We start from the raw sequence: 13725 nt of genomic DNA on the forward strand, positions 1-13725 counted from the left end.
CTTCTTTAAACCTTTTCTAATTCCGCTATTACCTTTTCTGAGATACGGCGACCAGAACTGAACGCAATACTCAAGGTGAGGTCGCACCATGGAGCGATACAGAGGCATTATAATATTTTTGGTCTTATTTAACATCCCTTTCCTAATAATTCCTAGTACCCTGTTTGCTTTTTTGGCCACTGCCGTACACTGGGCCGAAGACTTCATTGAATTATCTAGAACGACACCTAGATCTTTTTCTTGGGTGCTGACCCCCAAGGTGGACCCTAGCATCAGGTAACTATAATTCAGATTATTCTTCCCAATGTGCATCACTTTGCCTTTGTCTACATTAAATTTCACCTGCCATTTGGATACCCAGTCTTCCAATCTCCTAAGGTCTTTCTGCAATTTTAAAGTCTGCATGTGTTTTATCAACCTTGAATAGTTTTGTGTCATCTGCAAATGTAATCACCTGATTTCCAGACCATTTACAAATGTGTTTAATAACACCAGTCCCAGTACTGATCCCTGCAGCACTCCACTATTCACCCTTCTCCACTGAGAGAAATGGCCTCCGATACTCACACTTTTAGCAGTTCGATGGTAACTGGTAGAGACCTGACTCGACCACCTGCGTTGCTCTCCTCTATCAGGCTCTCACTGTTTTCAAACAGCAGCGAGTGGGCTCTGTGGGATCCTTCGGGTGTGATGGGCTGGGGGCTGGTGAGTGCCTGCTGAATCCGGATGTGTAGTGGGATCTGGGAAAGCCGAGGGGGCAGCTCAGGCTCGCCTGCCTCCTGTGCTGACTTGATAGACTTGTCCGAGTCAGTGAGATGTGTCTGTTTGGTGTTCACATTTAGCAGCGCCAGGTCAAGCGGAGGCACCAGAAGCTGTGGTTTGGATGCAGAGTGATGGGTACGATGGGGGTTTGGGGGTATGTGAGTGGGCAACGGAGGGGATGGAGAAGGCACTGGTGATGGTGGCTGCTGTAGTATGGATGGGGAACTACTGGTCATCTCCTTTTGATCGCTCTGTACTGTAGGGGTAGAAGGTGCAGGGGTCTCTGTCACAGACACTGGGGTAAGACACACATTTCTCTTCGGCGGTAAAGGTGGGGAAATTTTAGCATTAATGAGCACTGAGGCATTTCCTCCAACAGCCTGAGATAGCTCTCCTGAAAAACAAGAGGACATTTATTATAAAACTGAGCACCCTGTCCACCACCATTAAGCAGTTTCGAAGCAAGTCGCCTATCAGAAGCAACAATAATAATTCTTCCAACTTTGAGGTGGTAAAGCAACAAGTCATAACCTGAAAGGGCAGTTAGATGGAACCAAGAAAAAAGTAAATTTCAGGCCATTAGAAATCTAACCACAGGCCAGAGTTACTCAAATCCTTCTGGAATATAAGTGCGAAAGGCTTAAATTCCAAAGGGATTTGAGTAGATGTGGACTGCGGTTAGACTTCTAATGGCCTGTGACTATTTGAGGAATTTTACTTTTTATTTGGCTCCAATCAGCTGTCTCCGGAAAATCAAACTTTAGAAAGGCTCCACTATGGGACCAAAAAAACATCACTGACAGGAATTTTTAGGAATGACAGTGCCTATATAATTGAGTGGCTTTCCGCTCTCATCTCTCCCTACACTCCTCCCCGTGAACTCCGTTCGCTGGGTAAATGTCTCTTGTCGTCCCCCTTCTCCCCCACTGCTAACTCCCGGCTCCGTTCCTTCTATCTCGCTGCTCCCTATGCCTGGAATAGACTCCCTGAGCCAGTATGTCAGGCTCAGTCTCTGGCTGTCTTCAAGTCTAGGCTTAAAGCCCACCTCTTTGCTACTGCTTTCGACTCCTAACCATGACTCTCTTACTCAACACCCTTAATTATCACCCCTACCACTGCAATTTCCCCACCCCTAGCTGTCTGTCTGTCCAATTTAGATTGTAAGCTCTGCTGAGCAGGGACTGTCTTTTCATGTTCATTTGTACAGCGCTGCGTATGTCTAGTAGCGCTATAGAAATGTTTAATAGTAGTAGTACTATGAGCCAAGTATAGGACAGTCAAGCCATTGTGACATCACTGATGAGGTTGGCTCTTAGGCATTGGTGGACTGAGGCATTATGACATCACAATGTCAGCTCTGGTTAAATCACCGCAGCTCCTCAGTACCTTTCTGCTCTCATCTCTCCCTACACTCCTCCCCGTGAACTCCGTTCGCTGGGTAAATGTCTCTTGTCGTCCCCCTTCTCCCCCACTGCTAACTCCCGGCTCCGTTCCTTCTATCTCGCTGCTCCCTATGCCTGGAATAGACTCCCTGAGCCAGTATGTCAGGCTCAGTCTCTGGCTGTCTTCAAGTCTAGGCTTAAAGCCCACCTCTTTGCTACTGCTTTCGACTCCTAACCATGACTCTCTTACTCAACACCCTTAATTATCACCCCTACCACTGCAATTTCCCCACCCCTAGCTGTCTGTCTGTCCAATTTAGATTGTAAGCTCTGCTGAGCAGGGACTGTCTTTTCATGTTCATTTGTACAGCGCTGCGTATGTCTAGTAGCGCTATAGAAATGTTTAATAGTAGTAGTAGTGGCTGATGTTGCATGTTTAGATTTGCTAGCAATCCGCTTTTAGGACTTTGCCCTGTCCTGCCATTAGAATTTACTATGTGTATAAAATTAGTATGTTCTGACGTTGGCATTTCAACTGAATGTTTCTCTTATCTCCTCCGTCCATTAACGAGACAAATATTTCATCAGACAGGGTACTACCTGGCAGGAAATGCCTCATGCTGTGCCTGCTTTTTTTTTTTTTTTTTTTTTAATTTGTACCCCGCGCTTTCCCACTCATGGCAGGCTCAATGCGGCTTAGGTACTTATTTGTACCTGGGGCAATGGAGGGTTAAGTGACTTGTCCAGAGTCACAAGGAGCTGCCAGTGCCTGCAGTGGGAATCGAACCCAGTTCCCCAGGACCAAAGTCCACCACTCTAACCACTAGGCCACTCAATGTGGCTGCGCAGGCTTCTGTTTCTGTGAGTCTGACGTCCTGCACGTACGTGCAGGACGTCAGACTCACAGAAACAGAAGCCTGCGCGGCCACGTTGCTGATCTGCAAGGGCAGGCTGGCTTCTACATGGAATGTTGCTAGTGGAATAGCAACATTAACATTCCATGTAGAATCTCAAATAGTATCTATTTTATTTTTGTTACATTTGTACCCTGTGCTTTCCCACTCATGGCAGGCTCAATGCGGCTTACATGGGGCAATGGAGGGTTAAGTGACTTGCCCAGAGTCACAAGGAGCTGCCTGTGCCTGCAGTGGGAATCGAACCCAATTCCCCAGGACCAAAGTCCACCACTCTAACCACTAGGCCACTCCTCCACTGGGATTTTACTCAAGGCACAACTACCACTAAAATGTCCTCACTAGAAATTACTGCTTAAGCCCAAATAGTCGTACTTTGATGCTTCCAAAATAAAGGACTGAATGTGAATTGGCTTATTTGTCAAATCTTAAGGCTTATGGAAATCTGAACTATGGTAAGCAGTTTTTAGAATTTATCAGACAACAGAACAGCTTTAAAAACTCTGCAGTAAGCAACATGGATAATGAATGTTTCACTAAGAGGAGTATTTTCAAAGCACTTAGACTTACAAAGTTCCATAGTAACCTATGGAACTTAGTAAGACTTAAGTGCTTTGAAAATGAGCCTCTAATTTTAACTTCAGCAGGCTTTGATACACCACTGCTTATCTTCAGTTATTCACTACAAAAACATTACTTAATGTCGGAACCAGAAATGCACATTGCTCTATAGACTTTCTGTGACAAGTAAAAATGTAACTAAAAATGATAAAACAAACTGCTAGAGTGGGTACTCTGAAAATATTTGTAAAATACAGTATTTAAAAATCATCAAAACTCTGGTTAATGACATTTTCTGTGTATACTTTCCATGGTCTCAGGGACCACATAAAATTCAACGGCAGACCGCAGGCTGCCCATCCCTGGCTTAGAAAGAATAATGAACTGCTTAGAAAATCACTGTGGCACAATTCCTCAGTCACTGGTGTGCGGGACAATGGACAAGCTGTTCAAAGTATAAAAACAGTGATAGTCATGCCAGTCCACCCCCCCCCTCCCCCCGGTCTGATGTGCAGTGTAATCAAAATATCAATGGGGAGTGGAGTGTAGACCAAAGTGTGAATAAGTCAAGAGTGGCTATTCTGTAACATACAAACACTGCAAGACCAGACCTGGAAACTGCAAACCCACCTTCATTCTAATGCTAGGAAGTCTTCTGCACTTGAGCATTTAAACCCAACCGACTGACTCCGTGCAGTTTCTGTAAGCTTCCAGCATCACAATCCTGACATGCCTTCTACAGGCAAACGGAGAAGTGATTCTAGCCCACAAAATAAAGTGACGGTGAACAGCAAAAGTATTCACACCGCATCTGGACTAGCTCGCCACACACCCCTGTAACTGAGACCAGTTCCACTTAGGTTATTCAACTGTACATATAAAATTTACCCTCAGCTTAACCACCCATTTATTTATCCTAACGTTTTGGCTTACCAATCTTGTCCCCTCTGCTGCCTATTAAGATGTTTCACTTAATTTAATAGAGGTATTTATATTCTACTTAACCAAAAGTTTCAGGAGGATCACAAATACAAATCCCTAACAGTACATCTCATATCATCAAATACACCCATCCACAAAGTCTCAAATCTCAACTACAAATACAATTACATATTCCTCTTCAATATAAAATCATGTACAATATTTTTGAAACAACTAAGTCTTCAGTGAGTGGTGAAAGCATAATCTGATATTGCTCCGATGCTAAGAGGTAGAGAGTTCCAAACCCTTCCTTATAACTGTCATGTTAAAAGTTTTCTACCAATTTAATCTCTTGGGAAGACCTTGAAAGTCTTTTTGTTTGATAAAATTGAACATAGTTTTGCAAATATAAAGGAGCAAGTCCATATAAAATTTGAAAAATTAGCATTAACAGTTTAAATCCAATTTTGGCTTTCCATGGCAGCCAATGCAAATTCATAAGCACGGGAGAGACATGGAGGCGTATTTTCAGAGCACATGGGGTCCTTTTACCAAGCTGCAGGAGAAAAAGCCCTGCGCCTAGAGACAGGGACTGTTTTTCCCGTGTGCCAGGGCCCTTTTTACCACAGCGAGTAAAAAGCCCTCAGGCACATATGGCTATGCGGTAAGAGAACTCTTACCATGTGGAGGGGGCTCCCATGCTAACCCGCTGGTAATCAGGCAGCGTGCAGCTATGCCCGATTACCGCTGGGTTACCACTACACTGATACAGTCAACGTTTTTTTTTACTAATGTATACGTGTATATATGTATCTTGTAGACTCCTGATGCAGGCCTAATGGCCGAAACACAACGGTTGTGTTGAGTCTTTTTTCATCAATAAACAAGTGTTTTTAACATCTATTTATCCAGGATTTGGTCAAACATCCCACTTTCTCCTATAACTGTATTCTCCCATGGGGCGTTCGAGTTCTCCGCTCGTTTGCGGATTTGTTTGAACCCTTACCACTACACAAGCCATTTCTCAGGGGTTTCTTTTTCCCACGGAAAATGGGGCATGCTTGGGGCGGTAGTCCCGGAAGAGCGAGCTGTAAGTCCGTGTTGAGCTCACCGTCGCTCTGTAGAAGGGCCCCTTACAAAGTTCCATAGGTTACTATGGAACTTTGCAAATCTAATTTGGGTTCAGCCCCCCCCCCCCCCCCCCACAACCAAAATTGAGGCGCTGTCTTCTGCTTTGGCTAGTGGAGGTCACCAAGTCCCACCGGCGGAGGCCCTTCTCCAACCAAAGCCTGTCATGTTTCCTGGGCTACTGCCACCGCCCCCTCAAATGCTTGGTTTTTTTTGTGAAACCGAGTATGCATGAGGGAAGCCCACCCCCCAATGCATGTGTGAAAACTGAGCATGCGCAGAAGCAGGACCTTATCCGTGCTCAGTTTTGTGAAAACCAAGCATGCACAGGGCTGGGGGCCTTGTGCGGCGGCCCAGGAAAACTGCTCGGCTTCAGCTAGAGGAGAGCTTCCACTGGCGGGGCTTGGGGCCTCTGCCAGCACACCAAGAAAACCCCGAGGTCCTGTTATGCCCCCACCAATGGAAAGCAATGGAAGTAAAACCCAGACTGGCTCAATCTGTCCTCCTTTTTCTGGAGCCATATGGTAACCTTACCCTGGTGTGAACAGTTTGTCTCTGGTAACCAGAGCTCATATTGTGATGTCATAATGCATCATTCCACCAATGTCTAAGAGCCAACATCATCAGTGATGTCACAATGGCTCAACTGTCCTATACGTGGCTCACTTTCCCCCCCTTAGTGTGAAGAGTTTCAGTCTCTGGCAACCACAGCTAATATTGTGATGTCATAATGCCTCATTCCACCAAAGAGCCAACCTTATTAGTGATGTCACAGTGGCTTGCCTGCCCTATACCTGGATCACTCATTACAGTAATATGAAATGAAATTCTAGAGAAATTTCTTTTTTTCTTTAAGGAAGGAAATTGTGTTTAATACCAACATTTGATGATTTTGCTATTGTTGTGCTGCTACTACAATGTAAGCTGTTTATGTCACGTTACACCGCCTTGAGTGAATCATAAAAGTGGTTAATAATCTTAACGTATAAAATAAAGACTTACCAAATAAAGGGTTACTATTTCTGTTAGCTGGTTTAGGGGGCGGGAGAGGGGGCTGTTTGACAGGGACTGTGTTGCTGGTTGTTGTGGTTGACATAGAGTTAGTGGTGGGCACAGTCCTGGGGGCTGGGGTTGGGGCAACCGTGGAATCGGATGTCTTTGAGATGCTGGTGGTTGGGTTGGTGGCAGCAGTAGTGATGGCGAGGACAGTCCTGACTGCGCTGGAGGCAGTGGTAGGCTCTCTCAAATGCCCCCCACTCATTTCTTGGGAGGAGGAGGAGGAGGACAGGGGTCTTTTCGGAGGAAGCAAAGGTTGTTTAGAAGCAGGGAGATCATGAGGCGAGTCACGAACAGGAACAGGCTCCACTTCTGAGCTGGGGCGGCTTCCACTCGAGTCTGCAGAGCAAAGAGAAACCATGCAAAAACATTGGGATGCGTTTATAGTGCTTACGAATGGTACTAGTTTGATAGCGTGAACTATGAGCAAGCTGCCAAGCTACCACACTGCAGCATGACAATGAGCCCCTGCCCTAAACACACTTCAAAGCCACATTTAAAAGTTATCTTCTGCTCTAGATAGTGAAGAACTCTAGTACCGACTTGGTTTATCGTTTATCCATTTACTAGACCGTCACTTATTACAAAAGTAAGTCAGAACGGTTTACAATGTAATATAACATTAAAATACTATAAAACATACTCTGAAATCCATTTATGATAGGAAAGCACAGCAAACCAGTCAATTACAAACAATTCATAAAAATTATTTAAGCTATAATCATAAAAACATTTAATAAAATCTTGAGAAAAAAAAAAAGTACATTCTCTCTTTTTCTTTTTCCAACCTTTCTTTCCCCTTTTTTCCTATTCTCTCCCTCCCCCCTTCTTCTTCTTTCTTCTCTTCTCCTACCCCTTTCCGTTATTTTATATTTAGTTTTGTATTAAACATTATCTTCAAATAGGTCTCGGAAAAAATGCGTTTTTAAAATTTTGCGGAAATGAGTGTAGGAGTCTTCGAGCCTAAGTTCTTTAGGAAGGCAGTTCCAAAGTGTAGGGGCTAAGAAGAAGAATGCAGATGTTCGCGTTGATTCCCATCTAGCTTTGGACGGAGATGGAATTACCAATCTATTGTCTGTCAAGTGTCCGCGCTGGTGTATAAGGGATAGTAAGATTAGACAAATACGATGGACTAGATAAGTAAAATGCTTTTTTTTTTTTTTTTTGTACCCCGCGCTTTCCCACTCATGGCAGGCTCAATGCGGCTTAGGTACTTATTTGTACCTGGGGCAATGGAGGGTTAAGTGACTTGCCCAGAGTCACAAGGAGCTGCCTGTGCCTGAAGTGGGAATTGAACTCAGTTCCTCAGGACCAAAGTCCACCACCCTAACCACTAGGCCACTCCTCCACTGTTGCTACTATTTGAGATTCTACATGGAATGTTGCTATTCCACTAGAAGTCGGCCCTTGCAGATCACCAATGTGGCCGCGCAGGCTTCTGCTTCTGTGAGTCTGACGTCCTGCAGGACGTCAGACTCACAGAAACAGAAGCCTGCACAGCCTTCTACATGTGGAATAGCAACATTCCATGTAGAATCTCCAATAGTAGCAACATTCCATGTAGAAGTCAGCCCTTGCAGATCACCAATGTGGCCGCGCAGGCTTCTGCGAGTCTGACATCAGACTCACAGAAACAGAAGCCTGCGCAGCCTTCTACATGGAATGTTGCTAGTGGAATAGCAACATTCCATGTTAGAATCTCCAATAGTAGCAACATTCCATGTAGAATCTCCAATAGTATCTATTTTATTTTTGTTACATTTGTACCCTGCGCTTTCCCACTCATGGCAGGCTCAATGCGGCTTACATGGGGCAATGGAGGGTTAAGTGACTTGCCCAGAGTCACAAGGAGCTGCCTGTGCCTGAAGTGGAAATCGAACTCAGTTCCTCAGTTCCCCAGGACCAAAGTCCACCACCCTAACCACTAGGCCACTCCTCCACTTTGTGTGTCAATGTAAGAATATTTTGAAGGGAGAGCACAAGATCTCTTGCCTTTGTGTGTTATTGTTGTGGGACAAGGTACTGCAGAGCAGCAGCTAGTGATAGAGCTCAGGCGGATACCTAATTATCTAATTTTTAGAAAAAATCAATGAAAGTCTTTTTATATTGGAAGCAGGGCTACACAGTCAGCACACCAAACCTTCAACTCGGACTCCTTATTTTTCTACTGTCCGACTTCGCCTCCCACTGATATTAGGCTTTAAGACTTTTGTTCTGGAACTAAAGTACTGGTAAATATAACTTTAGATCCAGGACAAATATATGTCTATAAAAAGTATAAAATGATAAATTTACCATATATTATCTTTTTTTTTTTTTTTTTTAACTTTGAAGCTGAGTTTGAGTCAGTACATTTTTTACCAACTCAGACTCCACACCTCTGATTGGAAGGCCTTCCGTGATATTCTATAATTTCTCTATGAGAATTATTTGTTTACTAGTAAAAAATGCCCGTTTCTGTGAGCAATGAAACGGGCGCTAGCAAGGTTTACCTGCGGCAGCGTGGGGAGGGCGCAGGACGGCAGCGTGGCAGCGTGGGGAGGGTGCAGGTGGGTAGTTTATTTTTGGTGGGCGGCAGCTTCGGGGTCCCGGCGGATCAGGTGTTCGGACGGCACTCCTCCCCCTGGGTAGCTCTGTGTCGCTGTGCGTCGGGGGGGGGGGGGTGGAGGCCCTGCGTAGGCCGGTGTTTCTCGCAGTGCGTCAGGGGGGGGTAGCGTCGGAGGGCGGTGGAACTGGCGATTGGCTGAGTGTCGTAGCCCCGCCCTCCATGTCATCACGTTGTGACGCGAGGGCGGGGCATACACTCATGGGATCTTGCAACTAAAAAATTGCATTTAGAATGTTGGGATTGTGAATTATGTGTGGATGGGGCGTGGCTGAGGGCGGGTCTATGAGTGAGAGTGAGATTGAGTGGTGCTGACAGCCTAGAAGACTACAGGGCTTCAGTGTTTCCCTGCCACACAGTGAGGTTCAGACCGTTGGAGGTGAGAATTATTTATATAGATACCTTGCTCCTAGAGCTGTTTTTCAATGTATTAGGATTGTGTTTATAGTTTTTTTTATTGTATATTTTTTTTTTATTTAGAATCCACCTGGAATATTAAGATCAAACATATAAAGGGCGAGTGACCGAACTCACTCACAAATGCGCAGTAGAGACTTCCCTCTCTGTCCCGCCACCGTGTCAATACGTGATGACGGGGGCAGGACAGAGAGGAAAACTGTGCTCCCCCCCCCCCCCCCCGAGGTCACCACCACCAGTAACCCCCCCCCCCCCCCGAGTCGCCGCCGCCACCCCTCCGCCAGGGCCTTCTGATCGCAATTAATTCAACTTACATCGCCGCAGCACGCAGATCAGCTGAGCGCCGGTCGGCCTTCCTTCCCTGCCTGTGTCCCGCCCTCGCCGACGGCCAGGCCGACGGGAGCTCAGCTGATCTGCGTGCTGCGGCGATGTAAGTTGAATTAATAGCGAACAGAGTGCCAGGGCCGGGTGCGGCAACTCGGGGGGGGCTTTGAAAACCCCCATTCCAATAGTAGCCTGTTTTAACGGGCTCAACAGCTAGTAATTAAACTAAAACTCAACTGAATTTTCTCCTTTTTTAAAGGAGCACTAAGGGTTAAGAGGACAGTGTCAGTTTCACTAGCAGAAAAGAGGAAGCCCAACCCCGGCCCCTTCCCCCTCTCACTTTGCCGATGTTTCTTGTGCTCCTCCACTGGCACAGGTTTCACAAGGCTCACTCTCTTCCCAATGTCTTCCTGTAAGTTGGGAGGCATGTGGGGACCGATGGGGACGGTATGTCCATTCTTCAGTGCAGGCTGACCGTGCTTGCCCAGTTCTTCACCATCTGACGTAAAAGAGAAAAAGCTTTACTATACCACACTGCTGCATGGAACATCTGTGGAAAGGTGGCCACATGTCACAGATGCATAGGAAGGAGAGTGGTACCCAACTGGGACATGATACAAGCTAACTAGGCTTTCTGATTAAAAACACTAATGTAGCAGATGATGACTGATAAAAAACCTGCATGGTCCGTCCAGTCTGCCCAAAACATGCATATTTAATCTTAAGCTGTCCTTGCCACTTTGAGGGCAGAGACCATAGAAGTCTGTCTGGCACCACTGGAGTTCTATCATTTTCTTGTGTAGCATTTCTTTCGTTCATTAACATATGTATGTAAGGTCAATTCCCCCCCCCCCCCCCCCCCCCCCCATCCTCACCTCCCTTATGGTTGTGCTTTTCTTTGACATTTAAATAAAATGTGAAGACACATTAAAGTTCAGAATGCAGTTGTGCAACCAAAATGCATCTGTCTTCACTGAATGCAGACTTAAGAGCTAAATGGTGGCACAGCAACAGAGGGGAGGGACAGGCTGAACTGTCAGAACATTGGATGTCTAACTGGGAAGATGTAAGCATGTACTCTCCCAGATATGCTTAGGGATCTATTGGGTAAGTTAGGAGAGGAGGGGTTGGATTCCTGCATCACTATTTTGACTAGGGCAAATGGGGGAAGGGAGGGCTAGCAGCTCCCTTGGCTTAAGGTTTTGAGATGTGGAAGGAGGAGGAATTGCTTGAGGTCAGGAGGGGCATGCGCTCGCTCGACTTTTTACATGTTGCAAGTATAGAAGGATTTGAAACGCCTGTTGTTGGAAATCGGTATAAGGCACTGAATTTCCCTGGCTCTGCTCTTTTCCACACCCACTTTAGGTGCCTAAATTTAAGTCCAGCAAAATTTGCACGCTTATCTCCAAAGGTTAGGTGTCTATAAGAATTCTAACTGCGATACAGCTGAAACAAGAGATAGCAAAGAATAACCACAAAGTTAGAAAGGGACAAAAAATCACATAATCAAAGAGAAATGCTTAAGAGTGTGGATACAAGAATGCTCCCTATGACTCTGGACAAGTTACTTAATCCTCAACTGCCACAGGTACAAACACATTGGAAACACTCTACTGTACCCAACTATAAAACTCACCTTGAGATGCTACTGAAAACGGAGGTGTTAAATTTTAAGGAGGAGGGCCAGGTGGAAGAGGAAAAACTTTTTAACTGCTACACTGAACCACAGTCACAGCCCAAGCAATTCACGTTCTACCCGGTGACCCATCTATTATACTACCACGCAACTTGAAAACGATCCACGAACTAACCAACTTCCGCAAACTACTGAAGACTCATCTCTTTGATAAAATTTATTGCAAGGATCAATACACATGAAGTCCACACTCACTGTTTCAGAAATACACCAATACATTCTCTTCTGAACTCTCATCCCCCGTAATTTTATCACATTTATACCTTTACTCACAGAAAATGTTACACCGAATGTTCTTTTGCTAATGTTCTATTACCCTATCAATTTCCCGTTGTCTCCTTCCACTATTCCATTGTTCTATTCCTTGTCCTATTCCCTAACGATACTTTGACTTTGTCTCCGCTTAACTTCTCACAATGTAATCCATAACTGATTTGTAACAAATTGTATTTCCATTAATTACAATGTATTGTAAGCCACACTGAACCCGCAAATAGGTGGGAAAATGTGGGATACAAATGCAATAAATAAATAAATACCCTCCACTGCGCACAGACTTGAGCCCTGCATTACTCGGTGGAGGAGACTATTGCGATACACTCAACTACAGGTACAATTAGGGATGCTCAAATGCGAGCATGTGTCTTTCCTCTCTCCCTACACCACTCCTGGAAACTCTGTTCATCAGTTTTATTGACTTATTTGTGACATTTATGTCCCACATTATCCCAAACAAGTTTGAGTTCAATGTTACTTACAATAAACAGTATAGGATACATAACAAAGAATAATGCATAAGAAAGTAATTTGTTGTTAAGGATCCAATTTTACTCTATAGTATAAACATAGTGGGATAACTATGGATGTTGAACATTTAGAAAATCTATTATGAATGAGAAACTGCACATGAAGCAAAGAGAAAGTTAATGGTAAATAGAGTAATAACCAATTCAGGTCATAATTAGTTGTTTGAGATATGGCTGCTCTTTGTGAGGGTTTGTTTGAATAGGAACAATTTGAGGATTTTGCGGAATCTAGTATATTCCTGTATATTTCTTATTTTGAATGGTAAGGGGTTCCACCATTTGGTTCCTAGGTAAGTGAAGTCTGCAAAGGGGACAGTTTTGTAGATCACTTTTTTGCAATTTGGGAGGTGTAAGTCACCTCCTGTCTGTACACTTCTCCACTGCGAACTCCAGACTCTGTTCCTTCCATCTTGGTGCGATATATGCCTCAAATAGACTTCTTCAGTCAGTATGTCATGGACTGCCTGACCCTATTCAAATCTAGGCTAAAGACTTCCTACGTTTGTTTTAATCATTCCCACAATAAATAACTCTAATCCCATATTTGTCCTACTTGTCTTGAATAGCTTGTGAGCTCTATCTAGTAGGGGACGCTCATGTGTTTTGTGTACAGTGTCGTGTGCATCTAAGTAGGACTACAGAAATTAGTAGTAGTAGTAGCAAAGGGGGGGGGGAGAGTAATGTTATTAATAGTGTGGTGGGCACACGAAGATGAGAATCAGACAAATAGATTGTCTTCACAGACTCACCCCGCTCAGGGTCTTCCAAGAGAACCCCTCTCTTAACCAGCTCCTCTCTGGGCTTTCGCATAGAAATCTTTCGTTCCAAAACTAACATCAAAATCAAAAAGTGAACAAAAAAAAACAAAAAAAGACACACTCAAACATCTGTAGCTTTTTCGCTTTGTTTTTCATTTAAAAAGTTTCATTAATTGTTGCTTGCCTTCTGCAAAACAACGCAAAGGCTGGATCGTGATGGTTAGAGCATTGTCAGGAGCAGACAACCAATCCATTCTCCTCCCAACCTGGTTTTAAAATCTGGACATTACAGGCAAGAACTTCTCCCCAGACAGCATACCCCAGTAATACTAGGTCTGGAGATTAATCCTCCCTGCAACTTCCTCCTCCAGCTGGAGTGCATCCCCTCTCCCCCG

General features: G+C 44.6%; 1 protein-coding gene across 8 annotated transcripts in view; it reads right to left on the minus strand.

Moving 5' to 3' along the window:
* The window catches only part of PHACTR4 (phosphatase and actin regulator 4), a 149493-nt gene that overhangs the window by 21194 nt on the left and 114574 nt on the right, over positions 1-13725 (minus strand). For 7 of the 8 annotated variants that reach the window (XM_030217611.1, XM_030217614.1, XM_030217613.1 and 4 more), the window contains 4 exons: positions 13322-13402; positions 10411-10569; positions 6671-7063; positions 568-1156 (listed from right to left, as the gene is read on the minus strand). In XM_030217611.1, the coding sequence (XP_030073471.1) occupies positions 568-1156; positions 6671-7063; positions 10411-10569; positions 13322-13402 (1222 nt within the window). The remainder of the gene's footprint in view (positions 1-567; positions 1157-6670; positions 7064-10410; positions 10570-13321; positions 13403-13725) is intronic. The other variant, XM_030217618.1, reaches the window with a different exon arrangement.

Source organism: Microcaecilia unicolor, chromosome 11 (assembly GCF_901765095.1).
Source record: "Microcaecilia unicolor chromosome 11, aMicUni1.1, whole genome shotgun sequence".
Lineage (NCBI taxonomy): Eukaryota > Metazoa > Chordata > Amphibia > Gymnophiona > Siphonopidae > Microcaecilia > Microcaecilia unicolor.